Source organism: Macaca nemestrina, chromosome 5 (genome assembly GCF_043159975.1).
Source record: "Macaca nemestrina isolate mMacNem1 chromosome 5, mMacNem.hap1, whole genome shotgun sequence".
In the NCBI taxonomy this organism is placed as follows: Eukaryota; Metazoa; Chordata; class Mammalia; order Primates; family Cercopithecidae; genus Macaca; species Macaca nemestrina.
The window spans coordinates 34537402-34560241 of NC_092129.1; the positions used below are offsets into that span (position 1 = coordinate 34537402).

Here is a 22840-nt window from a genome sequence, read left to right on the forward strand (position 1 = left end):
ATTGTACTACATACCCAGAAAACCTACAAATACTAAATCTGTGTAAGACATTTGGCACCATTTTTTAATTAAATTATAATTTGTGAGACAATATATTTGTTGACAAACTTTACATAGAGATACACTGACTTTTCCTGACAAATTTAGAAAACATTAAATATAAATATAATATCAAAATAATATATTTTAAAATGATTTGTAAGAAATATTTGGAAAAGCAAGACATAATGTTTGTAAACAATTTTTCTACCTGAATTATAAGTCTAGATTTTCAAATAATACTTTTCTCATAAGCAAATTCATTTGCTTTTACTATGTTCTTCCTCGAATCTACACCCTACGGAGTCTATGGAACCTAAGTATTTTCTAAAAAACAATCAGCCCATCACTTCCTCTGCTTTATATCCTTTTATGGCCTCACATCATTATCAGGATTTATTCTTCCACTTTTTTCATTTGACAAATAGTTACTGGGCGGGGTGGCAATGCAAGGTAAATTGGATGTGGTCCAAGCCATAGAGATGCAGTTGAGCTGTTGTTCTCAAATGTACAAGCATCAGACTCACATTAAGGTCCTATTAAAACACAGATTACAGGGCCCAAGCCCCAGAGTTTCTGATTTGGTAATTCTGGGATGGGTTCCAGGAATTTGTGTTCATAACAAGTTCCCAGCTGATGCTGCATCAGCTGTACCTATTACCACACTTTGAGAACTACTGATCTAGAGGCAAGAATGAGTGAAGAAATGGCTACAATACGAAGAGAAGAGGTATAATTGAGGAGGGTATGGAGTGCTATGTAAGCCCAAGCAAGACAACAGCAGAGAATGGGTAGGTTATGTGTGTGTGTGTTTGTGTGCTTCCATGCACATGTGTGAAGGGGGCATGAACATTCCCCAGAAAATCTTGACAACATTTATTGTAGGTTTTCTTGAGTTACGATATCACATCTGCATTACCTCATTTAATCCTTATAAAACTTCTGAGTGGTAGAATCCTTTTTTAGAGAGAAGAAAAATGAGGCTCAGAGAACTCTTGTAACTTTCTGAACATTTGACAGTAAAATGCTGAGCTGAGATGCAAGTGCTGCTCTGACTCAACCCTTATTCTACTTATGATGAGCTGGAGCAGTGGCAGGGGTGTCCATAGGCACAAGAAGCACTTGCAAAGACCTGGGTGAAGCCAAACTTGATGGAGAGGAGTTTTGGTAGGAGAGGTTTAAAGAGCTGAAGTCAGAGGTGAAGGGAAGTTTATGCCTTAATGAGGAATTTTGCATATCTCTGAAGGCCCTGGGGAGACTGAAAGATTTAAGGAGTAGTATAGACTAGAGAGGGGCCATTAGGTCGGGGAAGCATTTAAATGGGTTTGCAATGGAAATGGAGAGGAGGACAGGTATGTGAACTATTAAGGAAACAGAATAGATAACTTGTGGGGGTTAAGGGAGAGGAAACTGTTGACTCTATCTCCCAGTTTTCCAACCCAATTTTACTGATTGGTTGGACAATAAGGGGAGCACTATCAGTTCTAAATGACTGGAATGGTAATCCATAATCTAGCCCAGTGCTGTCCAGCAGAAATACAATGCAAGCCACATATGTAATTTTAAATTTTTTAATAGCCACATTTATAAAAATGTTGATAAGGTAAAATTAATTTTAATAATATTTATTTAACACACCATATCCAAGATATTATGATTTTGACATAAATGAATCATCAAAAATAGAGATATTTTATGTTGTTTGTTCATACTACGTCTTAGAAGTACAAAAGGTAATTTATTTACAAGACATCTCAATTCAGACTAGCCACATTTCAAGTACTAAATTGCCATGTGTGGACAGTGGACAAGACAGTTCTCACCTCTGCCTGTCCTCCAGCCTCATCTCCTCATCCCCTGCCCCAGTCGATAGCCTAACTATATTGACTATTTTATTGAGGATTCCTACGTGACAATCACTGTACTCATATTTTCTCATTGTATTCACCCTTCCCTGTACCCCACCACTATATGCATACAGGAAAAACTTTCTGGGTTTGGCTGTCTTTCATTTGCATTTCACAGACTTGGAAACCGAGACAAAGAGAGATTAAGGAACTAATCCCAGCTCATGTGGCCTACATGTGGCAGGGCTCTAGGCCAGATCTGCTGGATGTTTCCTCTCAACCCTGTGCTGTCCTGCCCCCACCCAGAAGTTCACAATGAAAGCATGCTGAATAATCTTTATTTATTTATTTAGAGAAGGAGTCTTGTTTTGTCGCCTAGGCTGGAGTCCCATGGCATGATCTTGGCTCACTGCAACCTCCACCTCCCAGGCTCAAGCAATTCTCCTGCCTCAGCCTCCCGAGTAGCTGGGATTACAGGCGTCCGCCACCACGCCCAGCAAATTTTTTGTATTTTTATCTAGAGACGGGGTTTTACCATGTTGGCCAGGGTGGTCTCAAACTGCTGACTTCAAGTGATCTGCCTGTCTTAGCCTCCCAAAGTGCTGGGATTGCAGGTATGAGTCACTGCACCTGGCATGAATAATCAATTTTAGTTCAACACTCTGTTTTTAAAAGTATGAAAACTGTGACTCAGACAAGTTGATTGAATAGCCCAAGGACACACCTTTATTTAGTGGCCAAGTTGAGATTAGGAAAATAATTGTATTGAATTAACAAAGTAAAAGCACTGAATAATGTGGTCCAAATGAGGGAGCATTATTTTATTATGATACAATATTATTGCTGCACTCTAGGAAAAGCCAATATGTGAGATTCAGAATTTGTAGCTGTCTAGATATTTGGCTACTGCCAAACTTTTTATTATGTTTTTAAATATATTTGGATCCTGAATCAAATAAACTTTTAAAAATTAAGACATTTATGAGACATTTGGCTATTTAAACTTGACTGGATATTTAATAATGTTAAAAAATTATTGCTACGTTTTTAAGGTAAGATAATGGTATGGTATTTTTTTCTAAGTCGTTGTCTTTGAAGATGCATAAGGACATGTTTGCAGTTGAAACAATATGATGTCTGGTTTAGTTTCCAAATAAAAAGATAAGAGAATAGCTGGAAATGAAGATGAAACAAGATTGAATAGGAGTTGATAATTTTGAAGCTAGGTGAGGGATAAATGGGATTCATTATACCATTTTATTTAAATTTGCATATGTTTACTTTTTTGGTAATACCTTTTTTCAATAAATTTATTCAACCAGTGAGCATCTTCACAAAATTTAAAGCATGCTTTGATTAATACAATTTTGAGGAACATCCCTGAGGGATGTGGTAAGGGGTAACCTTTGCTTAATACCTGTATGTGCGAGACGCTAAGCTAGCCACTTTGCAAACCTTATCTCCTTTAATCCTCACAACAACACTGCCAGACAGCAAGTATGATCCATCTTTATCATTGGAGCACAGAAGCTGGCACTTCGCCTTGTTTGTTCCTCTGGGGTCAAGGACATACGGTTTCAGGGGGTTTACAAGTACTCTGGCCCATTGAGATGGGGCTGGCATGAAGAGAAAAGGGTCACTGAGCAAGTCCATGGACTCAGCAAAGTCCCAGGGACCAGAGGGCGTGTTGTTCTGCTGGACTATACAAGGGCAATGAAGAGGCAGGTAGCTATGCCTACTGGCAAGGAGAAACACACCTTCCCCCAGTAACAGCAGGTTAACAGGGCTCTACGAGGGGTTTGTCTGCAAACAGTGCCTCACCTTCCTTTTAGCGCCCTGGCGCCAGCCACAAACCGTTCTAGGTAGCCTTCTCCTGCCTTCTCCAGCTCTTCTCCATACGAGCCCCACAACCTGCAATCCAGTCTCAGCCTCTCCCCCAGCCACCTCCTCACCACCTCCCTCAAGATCTGGTGCTCCTCAGGCAGATCCCTGCAGAGCCTATTCAAGCTCCCTCTGGAATTTTCTTTCCAGTCTATTGATGGAGCTCATTTTGGAAGTTGAAAAAACAAACGAGCACCCACAGCATTGAATGTTCCTCTTCATTGCTTTCCCACTACACCAAGTCTAATTTTCCGGCACAACATCACCTCCAATGGAGGAACTCGTAGAAAAGGAAAACACAAGAACATTTCACAATATTATCTTGTGCATATGAGAAAGTCACCCGTGGGTCCTGTTATTTCCTTTGTGTTCACTTTCCTCTTTGGTGCTCCAGCCATTCTTAAGTACTTCCTATATCTGGAAAAGTTCAATGCTGTTCCCCCTATCTAGAATTAATGACTCCTCTCTTTGGAAAACTAACTCCCACTCATCTTTTCAGGTCTAAACTGATACCTCACTTCCTCCAAGAAGTCCCCCTGACTTCTTAGTCTCTACTGTATGCTCCCTAACACTCTCTTTTCTCCCAAAAAAGCCCTCATTAGTCTGAAGATTTATAATATTCAAACACAGATCATTATAACTGCAATTTCTTTATTAAAAAGCTTCCACCTTTTTTTTTGTTTTACAATCCTATTCTGAAAATGAAATAAATGTGCACCAGTCTGCAAAATGTGCACATTTATGATGTAATGAATGTTTTTACAAGTTGCTTTCAGAAAATGGTCTGCTACAACTGGTCTTTACATCTTTGTCATCTTTTTCAATCAAAATATTTTGATACCAGCCTTCCTTCTACTGCCCTAAAAACTAAAGCAGTTTTAATAAGTTGAAATTAAGAAACGGCTATACCTATGTAAAAAAGGATAGAGGAAAGTGCTATTGATTTGCACACTTAGAATCTCCCAAAACCATGAGCACTATCTTTGCTAAGGGTAGGCTGGAACCTGGATAGAATATGAGTATGTGCAGGTGGCATCCCTAAGGATTCAGAGCTTAAGTGGAGCTGAGTACTTCAGCAGTGTAACTCACTTAACTGCCTTGCCAATTTCTACACTGGCTCGATGGGGCATAATTCAAAAAGGAAAAGCTCACATTCATTCCACTCTCCTGGAGCTGAGAGCCACCTCTCTTCATTTAGCTCTCGAGTTTTTCTTGTTGTTGCGTTTAATAACACCCTAGTGGGATGTCTTCTAGATATTATTTTATGGTTCTGCAAGTAATTGCTAAAAGATACAGGGTCTACTTTTTCTATGCTACTTACCTCATTTTATTTAAGAAGGGACTGGGAGGAAGAGATGTGTCCATTTGGCTCACTAATATATGTGTAGTGTCTGGTGTGGTTCCTGACACACATTAGGTATTCAAAGAATATAAGTTGTTGGATGATTTGTTACGGTTTTAGAATTAATAGAAGGATGGCTCCACAGACATTCTGGTTATTTAAGTAGAATCAGTTACGATTGGTCAGAGTCCAGGCCACACTGAACAGTACCCCAGATAAAAGCAATCTTTGCTGTACAGTGAGAGAGCCACCAATCAGGAGATAATTATCAGGTGTTGACATTCTGCCCAAAACTGTTTCAGACTTCCTGGGGATAAAAAGGAAGAGGTAAGAAGAGACAAAATAATCACACAGAAAATAATTAGAACAAGCAAGTATACCCAACATTTATGACTCTTTACTGTGTACTTGTCTAGATGAGCTCACTCATCTGATTAAACATGTGAGTTAGGATTATAGTCACCTCTTTATAGATGAAAAAACAGAGGCCTAGAGAAATTAAGTGATTTTCACAAAGCTACTCACTTAAAGAGTTACAATTGTATATACAATTGTATATAAAATTTATTGAATCCTGGTCAGAACAAAAAGCTTTGCGGTTCTGATTACAGCTGGTCCCTGACTTACAACGGTTCAATTTAACAATGTTTCAACTTTACAACAGGTTTATTGGGACGTAATCCCATTGTAAGTCAAGAAGCATCCATAATTGCTAAAAGTAATTGCAAAGCTACCTCACAGAAAAGAGATAAGCTAGGTTTCATGAAGATCTAGGCTCCTAGGAACAATCACAATGGTCCAGACTCTTCATATTCAACATCTGCCCACATACACGGCCTTTAAGTGGTTCACAAAGGTTATTATTCTTAACGCTGGTAACTGCAGTTTAACAAACCTCTCAGGTGATTACAATGGAAATAACTACTGAGGATATAGGAACTGGTCTAGGTGACAAACAGAAACCTAGACCTGTCCTAGAGTTTCCCCTCAGGCAGGATTTCCACATGGGACAGCCACAGGTCTGGGTTCCTGAGCAAAACGGGCAAGAGACAAATTTCCAATTAAAACGAGCAAATGTAATATTTTACTTCACTAACAATAAAGAAACACATACCCAAACTTCATAGACACTATTGTTCTATCAAGTTAGTGAAGATATTTTTCTTTTTTAAAAAATGAATTACTTGTTCTGGTGGATGAAATGCATACTGTTCTAGACAGCCTTGCTAAAGACGGTGGGGTATAGTGTCAAGCTAATGTGACATTATAATACATTTATTTCTCAATGACAGAAAGTGAAGACAAAATTTCCAAAGAACTTAGTAAGTATTTTTCCCAAATTCTCACAGGCAGGAAAAAGGACATTCTCCTATAATTCAAAACTATTACTACACACAATAAATCCTACATAGATATAAAATATTATTGATATAGAGTTTATATTCAGATTTTCTCTATTGTTCTCAAAATCTGAGAATTCTGGAATCAATCATATTTTCACATGTTACATTTGGTTGTCATGTCTCTTTAGTAACCTACTCTGAATTTGTCTGATGGTTTCCTCATGATCAGATTCTTTGGGGAAGAATTCTACAAAGGTAATATTGTGCATTTCCCATTGTATCTTATGAGAAGATGTAAAATATGACTTTCATTATTACTGATGGTCAGTTTGATCACTTGGTAAAGGTGATATCTACTAGATCTATTTTCACTGCACTGTTCATCATTTGTAATTAATAAGTAATCTGTGGGGTGACACTTGAGACTATATAAATACCCAGTTCCCCCAAAACTTTTTAGCCATTCATCAACATATCTCGTCTGAATCAATTATTTATATTGGTATTGTAAATCGATGGTTTTATTATTTTATTTTTTCTTCTGCATTTCAGTAGATATTCTTCCATGAAGAGATTTCCTTTCTTACCCTTGAACTTACATATTAATTTATGTATTTATTATTTATTCATTTATTTTTGATAACTTATGGTCTTTTTTGTTTTCTGTGTGCCATAATTAATTAACATCATGATTCCTGTTGATGCTCAAATTATCCCAAGTTTGATCAATTTGAGCACCTACCAGATACCACCTGTGTTCTTTTTACATATCCCCATCATTTTTATACTTCCTTGCTTTATGACATTCCAATGGGATATTGTCTTTTTCATTACTACATTTTCATATACACGTTTGTCTATTTGTGAACTTTCTATTCGCCTCCATTGAACTATCTACCGATGAATCAATACCACACTGTTTTAATTATAGAAGCTTTATAGTATGTTTTAAAATCTGGCAAGGCATTTGTTAAAAGGATAGAGCTTGCATTAAGTGTTCTTACCACACACGCATGCACACACAGGAAACCATCAAAGGAGCACAAGGAAACTTTATAACGTTTACAAGGAAACTTGTGGAGGTGATAAATATGTCTATTATCTTAATTATGGTGATGGTCTCACAGGTGTTGCAAATGTTCAAATGTATAAACTTGTATACATTAAATAAGTACACTTTTTGTATATTAATTTATTCCTCAATAAAACTGCTTAAAAATATCTAGTAAGGCTAGTCACCTCTCCTTTTTCTTTTCTTTAGGGTTCTCATAACTATTTTTATTTTTTCATATAAACTTCAAAATCTACTTGACTAGCTCCATAAAAACAACTTTGTTATTTTTATTGAGATTATGCCAAACTTATTAAGATGGGAATAAATGATAGCTTTATTATGTTTACGAGTACCATTCAAAAACAAGAAAAATTTCCAAACTTATTCAAGTCCACTTTTGTATTTTTCAGGAGTATGTTAATTTTTTTCTCATATAGATTTTACACACTTCCTGTTAAGCTTATGATTAAATAAATTCTTTTTGCTACTAATACAACTGAAGTTTCCTCTTCTGTTACATTATCTAACTAGCTATTGTTTGTTTATAGAAAGGCTTCTGATTTTTGTATTTTAATAGTCTATTACCTTACTGATTTTTAAAATTGTGTTAGTGTTTTCATTGTTGTTTTGGATTTTCCATATATACTATGATATCAACTGTAAATAGAGATAGTTTTACTTCTATTTTAATTATCATGGCTCTTTCATTTGTTCTGATCTGATTGAATGGAATAGTATCTCTAACATATATATTTTATTTAAAAAAATTTTTTTTTTTTGAGATGGAGTCTAGCTCTATCGCCCAGACTGGAGTGCAATGGTGAGATCTTGGCTCACCACACCCTCCATCTCCCAGGTTTAAGCAATTCTCCTGCCCTAGCCTCCCAAGTAGCTGGGATTACAGGCACATGCCACCACGCCTGGCTAATTTTTTGTATTTTTAGTAGAGATGGGGTTTTGTCATGTTGGCCAGGCTGGTCTGGAACTGCTGACCTCAGGTGATCTACCCACCTCAGCCTCCCAAAGTGTTGGGATTATAGACATGAGCCACTGCGCCTGACCCTAACATATGTTTAGATAGTAGTGGAGTTAGTGGACATTCTTGCCTTGTTCTTGGCCTTTCTGTAAATGCCGCTAGTATTCTCCATTAAGTAATATACCAGCTTTAGGACTGCAATGTGTGTGTGCATGTGTGGTTATATATATATATATATTTCAGTTATATATCTGATCAGACAAAATCATAAGTTCTTATTTTATTCAGTATTTTAATCAGGAATGGTTCAGGAACGATTGCCAATTTTTGTCAAAGGCAGTTTTAGCATCTATGAAGATGAGTGAAGATGATCATATGATTTTCTGCTTAGATTTATGAACATCTAAATTACGTTAGTAGATTACCTAATATTGAACCATCCTTATGTTTTTGGAATAATGTCACTTGGTCATGACGTTTTATTTTTATGATGAGTTCTTGGGTTCTGTTTGCTAATATGTTTAGATTTTTACTTCTGTATTCATAAGTGAGATTGATCTATAATTTTTTTTTGTACTATCTTATATAGTTTAGGTGACAATATATTTCTTGTTTCATAAAACTTCCTTGTGGCTTTTCTTGTTTTTCTATACTCAAAAATGATTTAAGTAGCATTGGGAGTATGTGATCTTTGAAGACTTAGGGGAATTCTTTTGTGAAATCTAGGCCTAGTTCTTCTGTTATAGCCTTCTCCATTTATTCTATGGAAACTGGAAGCCCTTGTGTGATTTTGCAAAGCAGAATGTTCCCATTGCCTACAATAGTTTCACTCTTCTTTACAGAGCAAGTAACTATATTCACTAGGTCTGGCTCATATACCATCTTCTCACTCCACCCCTCACTTCAGGACAGAATCAATCTCTATTTTCTTTTATTGCTTCCATAATATTACATTTGTCTTATAGATCTGATCATGCTTGCATTGTAGCATACCTACTTTTGGAGGTATACATTTCTTTCTCCAGTCTCTAAAAGACAGACACTGATTTGATCACATTTAATTCTTCAGCCCCCAAAATACGGGTCAGGCTTTCATAGGTATTCATTAAATATATTTTGAATAATAATCATGGATGGAAGGAAAGAAATAATGGAAGACAAGACCACTATAGTAGGAACCATAGTCTTTTTTTTCTTTTTGAAACAGAGTCTTGCTCTGTCACCCAGGCTGGAGTACAGTGACACAATCTCAGCTCACTGTAACCTCTGCCTCCTGGCTTCAAGGGATTCTCTTGCCTCAGCCTCCCTGAGTAGCTGGGACTACAGGTGTGCACCACCACAGCCAGGTAATTTTTGTATTTTTAGTAGAGATGGGGTTTCACCATGTTGACCAGGCTGGTATTGAACTCCTGACCTAAAGTGATCTGTCTGGCTTGGCCTCCCAAAGTGCTGGGATTACAGGCATGAGCCCCCGCACCTGGCCGGAACCATAGTCTATTAATAAAGTATGTGGACTCTAAGTCAGATATGCTGGAGTTTCTCCCCCAGTGATCTGAATGACTGGCAGGTGTGTAACATTGGCTGCTTACTTTCTGAGTTTCGTTCTACTCGTCTATAGGTAAAGTTTCATAAGGGATTTGTATTCCGAACATGTGTACAATTCTTAACATTAAGTACTGTATGTGCTCAATAGATAATACTTTCTCTCTTTCTTCTCCCCATGGGAAAGCCTGCATTGTAGTTCTCTGGACAATTCCTGGAGAAATCATGAGATATGACTCTCTCACCTGAAGAATCACAGCAAAGGATCCATCCTACTGATAAGTAGTTCCCTCTGAAATTGCCTGAATGAATGAAATTCTCCAGTTCAGGTGAACAGCCCTGAGGATATGCAGGCATGTGTTGTGCTTCTGAGATTTTTACAACATTTGTTTTACAGAGGAAAGTTTACATTAGTTTAACATAGTTAGGAAACATGTCGTCTACAGGAGTAGAATACATTGTATTCTGAACAATTTAGCAGTCCTCAGACTTGGACTTTCTTCCCAGTTCTTGTGCTATTTTCCCAGACAGCAAATTAGTTAAATGGCCTTTGGCCATGACTCTTTCCCTTGAGTCAGCTTTTCTCTCGTTTAAAGTGTAGAGATAGGGGGGATTTAATTAGCCCAATGCCTGGCACATTGCATGCACTCAATAAATGTTTGTTGAGTATTCGAGTTCTCTCTAGATGGTCACTTTTGCTATTACTATTAATTTATGAGCATATCGGTAATTATTGTGCTGATAATACTGACAGTGAACAAGCACTTAAAAGAAGAGTTAACTCATAACTTATAGGGATGTATAATGAGAGTCCAGATAGTCAACAACCTGTCTGTTTCAAACATATTCACTATTATTCTAATGTTCTAAGGCTGTAATTCTACACATGAAGCTCAGATAATTCTAAGATAGTGAGGAACTGCAGCAACTATCTGGATATTTTCCCTGCAGTGTGTGTGTGTGTGTGTGTGTGTGTGTGTGTGTGTGTGTGTGTGTGTGTGTAAGCCCCGACTAATTATAGAACCCCCATTCTTTGTGTAAGCTACTTAAGAGAAAGGATTTTATCTTTTAATTTTTATCTCTTCAGCAGAAGTTATTATTGCTAGTTCAATCCCAAATCTATACATAAATTATGAAATTTAAAAACCCCTTAAAAATAAGTTTTTAATAAATATTTTTCCTGAAATAATGTTTTTACTGACCTTGAAAATTTTTCTTAGCTGTTGTCATGCTCAACATTACTCACTGATGACATATGTGGTAATGATGGCAGTGTAAAGAAAAAGCTTGAGGAAATACACACGGTGCTGATATTTTACTAAAATGAATGTAGCACTCATTCGTAATTGTAATTTAATTTTTAAGTAAAAATCTGATTTCCACTATCATTCCCTTAAGCCTGGCTCGTTATAGGCCTAAAGCCTGTGTGAATTTACACAGCTGCTTTGAGGCTTTGCATATTTCCTTGTTTTAGATTCTTTGATTTTTTTTTAAGGGGTATTTTTACACTGAAGTAAAACACAACTATTAGCACTAGCCTGGGGGGGGGAAAAGAAACTAACAAACCTACAGCTTGAAATGTTTCAAAACTTTGCCTTTAAAATTTTGCACACCCTTTAGAAGTTACAAAAATAAAAACCACTCCCTGTAAAAAAAAAAAAAGAAAGAAAGAAAGAAAGAAAGAAAAAAAGATTGAGAACAAACTGTCATGATTTCAGAAAACGATAGCAGACGTGCAGGTGTTAACACCAGAGAGCTCACCTCTGAATAAAATGGTGCCTTCTAAACAGCCACTATTTACATGTTTTAGAATCCTTTCTTGGGCATGGGTGCCTTTATATTGCCCTATTACCACAAGATACAAGCCGTGCAGCAGAATGTTTTCTGTATGGTACCCAGCCAAAAGTGAAACAAGTTGCCCACTGACAGAGAGGCCATTTATAGAACATATTCATTTACACCAGTGCTAGGCAGCCACTGAAAGGCAATGCAAAGAAGTAATTTCTCTTTACCTTGCTGGGAGCAACTCTGACCTGGAGAGCCATGTACACATCCTACGTCAAGGAGGTGATGAAAGCCCCACTCCTTATAGCGATGACATCTGGAAGAAGACACAATTGTCACCGTGAGCTTTTCAATTACTCCTGAAGACTAAGTGTGAGACGCAGTAGTGCAGGATGATTGGATTACGCAAAATGAGACAGATGCCATCTGCGAGCCATGCGTAAGCTGCTGAGTGCCAAAATGAACATCCTTATTAAACGACGGAGTTCTCATACCATTTGTAGTTTGGTCAGATTTGAAAGATGAGTTGATTGTTTTTAGATAGTGCTGCAAATAGGCAGGGACTTGGAATCCTTTCTGGCTGTATGAGTAATTACTGTCTCATACTTAAATTAGAAACATTGGTTTTCAGTTAGGTCTTGAGATTGTTTCCAAAGGATGCTGCTGCATTCATGTTGAAGCATGGCCTGTCCTCTCTGTTTCACTCACAAGGGCCACAGAGTTCTGAGAAAGAAATCATCAGTTCCTTTCACATCATGACAAAGAAATGTAAAAATTATGACTTTTTGTTAGGAAACAAAAGGATTCCCATACTCTAAAATAATGGCCACAGTCCAGTGGGTGGAATGTTTTCCAGAAACTGCCAGGAGGCAGTATTGGAGCTCTGTGTCTCTCTGAGTCCTGAGGCTCCAGAACCAATCCTTCATTTACAATCCATTCTCTCATCTTTTTACTGGCACCAACTCTATTATTATTATTTTTTTATTTTTAATTGCTGTGATTACATAGTAATACAGTAATATACCCATAGTATTTATGGGGTATATGATATATTTTGATATAGGCATTGAATATGTAATGATCGCATCAAGGTCAGTGGGATTTCCATCACTTCAAGCATTTATCCTTTGTGTTACAAACAATCCAATTATACCCTTTTAGTTATTTTCAAATGTACAATTAAATTATTATTGACTATAGTCACTCTGTTGTGCTATCAAATACTAGATCTTATACATTCTCTCTCTTTTTTGTATGCATTAACCATCCCCACACTCCCCCTTTCCTCCCACTGCCCTTCCCAGCCTCTGGTAACCATTCTTCTGCTTTCCCTCTCCATGAGTTCAATTGTTTTCAATTTTAGCTCCCACAAATAAGTGGGGACATACGAAATTTGTCTTTCTGTGCCTGATTTATTTCACTTAACATAAGGACCTCCAGTTCCATCCATATTGTTGCAAATGACAGGATCTCATTCTTTCCATTGACTGAATTCTATTCTGCACCTGTACCACATTTCTTTATCCACTTGTCTGTTGATGGACACTTATGTTGTTTCTTAATCTAGGATATTGTGAAACATGCTGCAATATACATGGACATGCAGATACCTCTTCGATAGACTGATTTCCATTCTTTGGGGTATAGACTCAGCAGTGGGATTGCTGGATCATATGGCAGTCCTATTTTTGCTCCTTTGAGGAACTTCCAAACTGTTCTCCATAGTGGCTGTACTAATTTACATTCCCACCAACAGTGTCTGAGGGTTTCCTTTTCTTCACCTCCTCACCAGCACTTGTTATTGCCTGTTTTGGGATAAAAGCTATTTTAACTGGGGTGAAGTCATATTACTTTGTAGTTTTAATTTGCATTTCTCTGATGATCAGTGATGTTGAGCAGTTCTCACATACCCGTTTACCATTTGTATGTCTTCTGATAAATGTCTATCAGATATTTTGAGCATTTTAAAATCCTATTATTAGAGTTTTTCCTGTAGAGTTGTTTGAGCTCCTTATATATTCTGGTTGTTAGCCCCTTGTCAGATGGATAGTGTTTGAGTACTTTTTTCCCATTCTGCAGGTTGGCGTCTTCACTTTGTTGATTGATTCCTTTGCTGTGGCACCAACTTTAGATGGGAACTTAGCTGTGCCCTGTAATCCTTTTTCCGTTACAGCATCTTCTTAACCTCTATAAAGAGAAGATTCTGCAATACCTACCTGCATACCAAAAGCAAAGGTGAAAAGAGTGCCTTCAGCAAGTCCAGGCCTTGATAGTTTTCATCTGAATATGTTATTGAATTTGACATTCATAATGTATATTAATAACACTATCAATGCTCTTTTATTCATATACCTTAGATAATTCCTTTAATATGGGGTTGCCCTGTTCTCTGCTTATATTGTGAGTTCTTGCAGAAAAAGACTTTTCTGTCTGCTAGTAACACTGAAACAGCTCCCAGTGTCGTCTTCAGATCTCAGCACATGGTGGACCCTAACTAAATGCTGATTGTCCAAATCCCATGCCCTGCCCTGTTTGTAACAGTGATGACCCAGATTTTCTCCTTAAAGAGGGCAGGCGGAGGCCAGGCGCGGTGGCTCATGCCTGTAATCCTCCCACTTTGGGAGGCCGAGGTTGGTGGATCACAAGGTCAGGAGTTCAAGACCAGCCTGGCCAACATAGTGAAATGCTGTCTCTACTAAAAATACAAAATAATTAGCTGGGCAAGGTGGCGGGCGCCTGTAATCCCAGCTCCTCGGGAGGCTTAGGCAGGAGAATCGTTTAAACCGGAAGGCAGAGGTTGCAGTGAGCCGAGATCACGCCATTGTACTCCAGCCCTGGTGACAATGAGGGATTCCGTCTTAAAAAACAAGCAAACAAACAAAATTAAAAAAATTAAAAAAAAAAAAAAGGGCAAGTGGAACTTCCTGGGAGTCAGAGCACAGCATAAAGCAGAGGACTTGTGCCTGACTCACTCTACTCCCAACACAGGCTGCTTTGTGTACAACTCAGATGCCTTCTGAATTACTCAGGTAAACAATAACCACCCAAAAACTATCGCTCAGGAAGTTGGCACCATACATTGGGAACCAATACTCCAGCAACTCTACTGGATAAAATACTGAAAAGTACTAATTTTCTATAATTACATTGGAAAAAAATTGGAAGGCCAGTAGTCTGATGGGTAGAGATTATGTGTATATGGGTATTTACATCTATAATAAGCATTTTTTTTTTTTCATCAGAGTCACCACACTGGATTTAAGCATCATTTTTTGAATTGCTACTGTGATCTATTGTGAGAAAAAGGCATGAGGCATGCGCATACACATTCAGCAACTACAATTCTGATTTCCAAGTCTGTCATTAGACTGATGAAATATTTACATGTGTACATTTTATATGTATATGTGTGTGCATATATATAGTGTATACATATATTCATTCAGCACATACTTATGATAAAGAATAAAATACATACAACTCTTCACATTCTTGAGTTCTGAATTGTGCTCCTTCATATTTCATCATGTTTTAAATTATTTTCAGTCCTTTTGTGTAATTTGTATCCAGAATTCTCCTTTGTTTGTTAAAAATCTGACTCAGCTACTTCCTTCATGATAGAGGCATTCAAAAACTTCAAGGTACTAAAGAAATATTTTCAAGATTGTAGCACATAATTTAGAATTTCTCCTTGATAAAATCAAAAGAGAAAATGAGCTCAGATCCACAATTACTAATTGCAAATCGTTAGGGCCAGATAGGCTTCCAATTTCAGAAAATTTTGAATTTTAGTCAAATAATAGGATCCATATAGTATATCACATGTCCAAGTAGCCCAGAACTTCCCTCTGTATCCAAACATTGTTTGAGCAGCAAAATGTATAAATATTTGCCAGAAGTGGGATAAATGAAAATTAAATAATTTTGTCAATTTGGTTTCATCACCAAATTCATTAAGGTCTGGTAATATTCTGTCACCCAAGGATAATAAAAATAGTTTCCACGGATTTTTAGATTTTTGGATTCACAAAAGGAGTACTAGACAAATACAGATTTAATTATAAGAATCTACAGATTGGCATTGATAATAGAACTCTTGCTAAATTAAATTAAATTTGGCCTAAAGCAGCCTCTGCACATAACAAACTGCAGCCTAACTTAAGAGCATATTCTTATAAGGAGTTGCTGAGCCTCAGCCAATCACAGCAGCTAAGCTTTGGCCAATCACAGACTGTCAACCAATCAGAGAGTGTCTATATCAGGCAAATACTGAACTGTAGCCAATCAAGCTGTTTCTGTATGTCATTTCCTTTTCCTAATATTGCCTCCCCATGTTGAGTGGAGCTCTCTGAACCTCTCCTGGTTCTGAGGGCTGCCCAATAGATGAATAATTCTTTCCTCAAATAAACTCTGCTAAATTTAATTTTTCTAAAGTTTTTCTTTTAAAACTGTAAATACAATTTTAAATGATGTGGTAAAAATAAAAATGTTGTGTTGACAAAGTCAATTTGTCCCCAAGAAATTAAAAAGTAAAATTTCTTTGCCCTCAGTGCCAGAATGAAATAAGAGATTTCCCCTGATGCTTTCTGCTCCATTATAGCTGGCTTTGCTTTGGAAGTCTGATGGTGTTATATTTTTAGTTTTACTGATTCTCTCTAACCCATTTCTTCCCTTCAGGCCCTTCTACCACATCTATTGTTCACTGCCTTTGTGAAATTGAATTATTCTATAGGATATCACTAAATCATAAAAACATTAAGAATAAACAGACTCTATTTTATTTCAGGGAGCCATGAAAATAATGGTCAAAAGTGGGGTAATTTTTTTTCTGTTTACAGCCTTCATGGAATTTAGGTTTAGGCCCATGTTAAGGCAAAGATACATGTATACACACGAGCACACACTGATTTCACTGCTTCATATTTGTTGAACAGTAAATTGTGTCTTGAAAGATAAAGGCACAATAAGGAGGAGTGCCCCGTATGGTAATGAATGGCACGGCATCATAAAAGAGTTGGCATGGATGACTAGTTATGAATATTCAAACTGTTATTAGATAGATAGTAGTCTCCATGCTCCCTCCCAAAAACCTAAACCAGGTTTACCAATGACTGCAAATGTGGACACTTGAGTTTTGGTATCTCATTTTACTTACTTTTAAGCCAGTTGACTATGTGCTGCATCTTATCATAGGTAGTACGGAATAAAGGATCATCTTTAAGAGGATATAGAAAAGATCTGGAGATATACATTGTATCAACTTGAATTCACATTGGGAAAGAAACATACAAGTTAGAGCAATTCAATACAGTGATCACATAGTAAAAATAAATACGAAAGATGAAGTTAGAGCCCTAATTCAAAGAATATGAGTTGTATCTTCAATAGGAAAATAAAATAGAGTGGAGAGAAGGAGAGAGGGGGCATTCGGATAAGAGAAATATAAAGTACAAAGGAAGTGAGAACAAGGCAATGAGATCTGCTTTGCTAGAGAATGAGAAATAAGACTAATGCAGGGGTGGAATGTTGATTGGTGAAGGCCTCAAAGGACAAAAGGAGCGTTGGATTTTGGTTCAAAATAAAACAGCACTGTTCTTGAGCAGCAGCATGAAAGACAAAATCAGCAGATGTGAAAAATTATTTTAACAGCAATATAGGAGAAGAGACGACAAAGTGAGTATATATTGGCTTATTGAAAAGGCTTGAAGTTTGATTTTGGGGCCTAGAATAATTGAGAATAGTTAGATTTTTGAGAACACCTTGGAAATAACAGCCTTCTTGATGAGAAACTGAGGAAGGGGGAACAAAGAAGAACAAAAGTAAAGTCAAGATTTTAATGCCAATAAATTAAGGGGATTACAATGCTATTGATAAGAATAGGTTATGAAAACAGGCAATGAAAAGCAAACTGTGGGATTCAACACATTAACTTTCAGGGTCAGTTCATACATCAGTGGGCATCAGAATCACTTGGAGGACTTGTTACAATACAGATAGAAGGGCCTCAAACCAGAGTTTCTAATTCAATAGGTCTTGGGTGGACCAAGTGTTTGCACTTCTGAGTACCATATTTTGAGAAGCACTTATTTAAATTATGTCCTCTAAGACAATTCATGATGGTTGAAGGTGAGGATGGAGGTCTGGGCCAACGACATAAGTATGAGAAGTATCTATACCCAGGCTGTTGTTGAAATTTTGTCGCGGAAATTTCTGACTTACAGCACTTTCTATGATTTTGATACCTTCCATCAACTGTTTCCTTAATTATATGCTCATATTGAAGTGAAATGAATGTTTATTCTCTGGCAGTTGGGAGTAAAAGGGGCTGAAAGTTTAAGAAATAAAAACATTCTGAAAATAGACAGTGAGTGTATAAGGGAAGATCAGAGCATAGCTTTTGAAGAATGCAACAGAAAGAGAACCAGGAGGGAATTGCAATCAGGCATTATGTGATATTGGGAAAAAAGACTAGGTACTTGACAATCTACTCTAGAAATTTCTTCTCACTCTCTGCAAAGATGCAAAAAGGTGGAAATTTAAAAGGAAAAGTTAATAAGTCTACTTTGTATTTTAATTATTGTCAAGTACCCAGGTGCTTAAGTGAAGAGTTTCATGTACATATAAATTACTTCTGTGCCCTAGCATATTTGTAGAAATCTAAATGAGATGTTGTTCCATTTAAAATTTAAATAACTCCCTTGAGAAAATGCCAACCAGACTGCTTCAACTAGAAGCCAATGCATAAACATGTATTTGTTATTTACTTGTTAATGTGTTCAGTATCTTTATGTATTCTGGCCTTTTTTTTTTTTTTTTTTTTTTCATGAAAACTAAAGTCCTGTGTTATGTGATTTGATGACCCTAAAATGATGTTTGGAAAACTAAACAAACAATATTGTGGTAGATGCAGACTATACCATTTATACAAAGGCTCCCCTCAACCCTTCAAAAATAATGGTTACAAAGTGATACTACATTGTTCCCAAAGGGCTCAGACGTGTCTGAGCTTACACTTTTTACAAAATGGCGGGTTCAGATCCCTGAACCTAACTTTTTAAAGGATGACGCAGTGGAGGGGAGTTCGCCTGAGACTCCAGAGCACGGAAGGTGATTAAGGGGCAAACTGACTTTGTTTAGCAGGCTCGAGCTCATTGTATCAGCCTTGGTTCTGGCAAGGCAGCTGCTGGCAGAAATGTTCAGCCATTTTACATTCTCTGTATCCTGATTGGAACTTACCTCTTACCAGAATGATTTGAAGTTAAAATGAAGTTGGGGGAAAGTTCAAGCAATCCTTAATACTTGAAAATGTACAGCTTCCAGGCTCCAACTGGGGAAAAATTTGACTAAAGCCAGATTATATGTATATATATGTATATATAAAACATGCCCGTAGGGTTTCTTGGACATAAAATTGTTTTTTGAAGACAACAATATGATGAGTTAAGAGTGAATGAATCAGAAACATACGGATTAAATTTTCCCTGAAATTTGCATGGATTTGGAAGTCATGGAGAAAAGGGCACTTGGCAAGATGCATTTGGGATTTTACTGAACCAAAAACATTTGAGAAATTATCTGAGGTTCTTGGGTGGATGCAAAACTGTGCCAATTTTTTTTTTTTTTCATTTTTACAAACTGCACTAAACTAAAAAAAGAAATAAAAGTCACCTAATTATAATTTAATGAAGACATGGAATACTGCTTGTACAGCAACTACCAAGCTTCACAGATAAGCATTAGTTTTCTAAGGGATTGGGCTGAGGGCATTTGCGCACAAATATAAATCAAACATTGGCATTAGTTTCACAGACTACAAAGAAATGCTCAGTGCCCAAAGATACAGCAGGAGTACAACCTGATGTTGTGGAAAGAATGCTTCATTTGCTGGCCGTTTTATTTCCCCTCAACCTAAATGAAACTAAAATAAACAACAATAACTAAAATGTCACTTTAAGGAAAACACGTAGTGACGCTTACGTGTATGCATTATTAGGCTCTTTTGTTTGTTTTAGTACACAGCATGTCTATATCATATCACTCTTGGGGTGTGACCATGCTACAGCAAGGCCTTCTGGGACTTCTAGTATCAGGTAAGACGAAGCCAGGTTTATACTAATCTTGGTGCTTTAGCGAGTAAAAGTAAGCTTCAAGCTGCTTTAAAAGCTTTTAAAAGGTTTTAACAAAATGATATATGAGGAAAACATGTATTTTTAAAAAATCTCAGTTCCATTGTTTTTATTGTACTAAATATTGTTCAGCACTAGCAAAGACCTTAGTTTAACGATTTTTCCCATGCCTTTTTTCTGGTGGATCAAAAACTAGCATCCTATTCATACAGGATCCTATTCAATAACTATATTCATGTAATAGCTTAGAAAGTAGTTACAAAGAGATTTTCTAAATAGTCACTTTTCAGTGTTTAGTTGAAAAGGAAGGTAAAGAAGAGGAATGGAATGCATGGTGAGAGCTTTTATAGGGTTGGATATGTATGATAATCTTTGTAGTTTTAATCCAGGAATCTAAAATTTAGACATACCATGGACATAAGCAAGAATATCAGAAACCTCAACTTACCCCAAATTTGCTCTTGACCCTGGGTAAGTGAATTCACTGTTTTTTACTTTGCAGATGGGTTCTAGCTTCTCAAAAGGAAGGTTCATTTGAGCATAAAACCTATCATAAGCACTTCCAGCTAATAAGCTAATAATAGGAGCAGTTTTTAAGTGAAATCTGAGCTGAACTGGGGAGTCATTTATAGATCCTGTTAGGTGTGCACATTTTTACTTGGGCAAACTAAATTAGCTGTGTAAATAACATTTAAAATATTTGAAAGTCAGTCTCACGGACTTCTTACCTCTGACAATATCCTGTCTTTGCAGGGAAGGAGAACTTGGAGAGGGTAAACAAGCATGGGAAAGTGGATGGGTTTGCTCAGAAGATGCTAAGAGACCCAAGATACGGATGCTTGATTTCTACAAGTTTTTCTTTAGAGAAAATATCATGTCTATCTGAAGGGGATAGGCCTTCATGTTGGCAGAAAGGAAGTCCAGAGACCTCTGTGAATTTCCAAATTTGTGAATGCCACCGTAAAACACTATTTTCCTACAAAACAAAAGCAAAACCACAAGTGAAGATCTATGCACCTCTTCAGACACATGGTTATTGATCTCTCTCACCTACAAGTACATTTTTCCTGGCTCTGGTACTTGCTGTATCAATTTTTCAATCTGTTTTTACTTATTTCCATACAGAACACACAAGGGAACTCAGTTGCCTCATAGAGTGGAACTATTGTAAAACAATTCAATAGATCATAGATTTCTATTTTTATGGCTAAAAGCCATTAATTTATTACACTGGTTACTTCATCTTCACTTCCATCTTTGGCCTTAACAATTGTCTTTCTTTCCAGGGCCTGTTTTTTAAAATAAGAGCAATTTTGTCTCATTACCAGATTTACTGCATGTGCCCTATTACGGAGGGAAAAGAAGCTGCTCCAGGTTGTGGCTACTGAATGAATGAATGAATGAATGAATGAATGAATGACTGCACTCTCACCTTAGTGAGGCAACCAGTTCTTATGGATGAGCTCCATAGCAAACAGAGCTCAAATTTGAGCCTCAGCCTGAGATTCACTTCCCTCAGGGTGTTTTCCAATACTCTTCCCCAACCCAACACATTCGCCTTAGTTAGTGCATCTACCTGTGTGTTTCTATGGCACCTTGCACATTGCCCATCATAGCTCTTGTCACTTTCCATTGTGATTGCCTATTTACTTATCTTTATACCCACTAGACTATAAACCCTATTAAGGCGGGTATTGTGTCTGACCTGGTTTATTTCTACAATGCAAGCACATAGAAAATGCCCAAGACACACACACATGCACACATACATGGACACACATTCATATATACATATATATACACATATACACACACACACATATATACACACACACACACACATCCATACATATATTAACAGATAAATAAATGGATCATGGGCTACATTCAGATATATACGGTCCTTTATTTTAAGTGGAATACAGTGCCTACTAAAGGACTGTATACATTTGAAAGTGTGAAAACATGAATAGTAGAATAGCAAAAGTGTACAAAAGTTCAACAACAGACTTGAACGTGATAGATTTCCAGACCAGAGAGATTTAAAAAACATTTTTAAGTGTGCTTTTTCTTAAAGAAACCATACATTCCTTCATTTTACACAACCTTTCGTTTTCTTTCATTCCTCAACATTGAATACACTGTTGACTGCTTTAGATCTATTTAACAGACAAACAAATTGAAGCCAAAAACTGTGTTTTTCAGAATGCCTAATGATATCCATCTTTGTCTTGAGATGTCACATTTATGAAATCCATGGTTTTTATCACTAGTACCAATGTTTTCATTTTTCCAATTTTTATTGTTTTACAAAATAAGAAGGGAAAGGGCAGTAAAGGGTAAAATGAGTGTATAAACAGAGCTGTGCCGGCCAGAAAGGTGACAGAGCCAAAAGAGCTGAGGTTTGGCAGACAACTTCACCACATGCAATCCATCAAGCTCCTCTGGATCTTCCTCCAAAGTGTACCTTGCATATATCAGCTTCTCTCATTTTCTATTACTATCTCCATGGTCAAGCCACCGTTATTCTTCCTTATACTACTCTACTCGTCCTCTGTGTCCTCACATGGTCTTTTCTCTGTGTGTGCACATCCCTGGTGGCTGTTTGTGTGTCCAAATTTCCTCTTCTTATAAGGACATCAGTCGCATTGGATTAGCGCCCATTCTAACAACTCTGCTTTTACTTTTGCCACCATATAATACCCATTTACCACAAAGCAGCCAGAATCAGTTTAAAATATAAGTCAAATCACTGGCTTAAAATCTTCATTAACTTCTTAGTGCTTAAAAAAAAAAAGATTCTAATTGTTTATTCTATCATAGAAAGGTCTCCCTACCTGGAATGGCTGAATTGTCTGACCTCATTTGACAAGTACACCCTTCTCCTGCCCATTGTACACTTTTG

General features: G+C 37.0%; 1 protein-coding gene across 3 annotated transcripts in view; it reads right to left on the reverse strand.

The window, feature by feature from the left end:
- Positions 1-12456, reverse strand: part of LOC105465596 (transmembrane protein 244) — a 43169-nt gene extending 30713 nt beyond the window's left edge. The window contains exons 1-2 of one of the 3 annotated variants that reach the window (XM_071096450.1): positions 12304-12454; positions 12037-12125 (exon numbers count right to left, since the gene is read on the reverse strand). In XM_071096450.1, the coding sequence (XP_070952551.1) occupies positions 12037-12069 (33 nt within the window). In that variant the 5' untranslated portion in view covers positions 12070-12125; positions 12304-12454. Of the gene's footprint in view, positions 1-12036; positions 12126-12303 lie in introns of all 3 variants that reach the window. The other 2 variants (XM_071096449.1, XM_071096451.1) reach the window with 2 other exon arrangements.
- Between the last annotated feature and the right edge of the window lie 10384 nt (positions 12457-22840).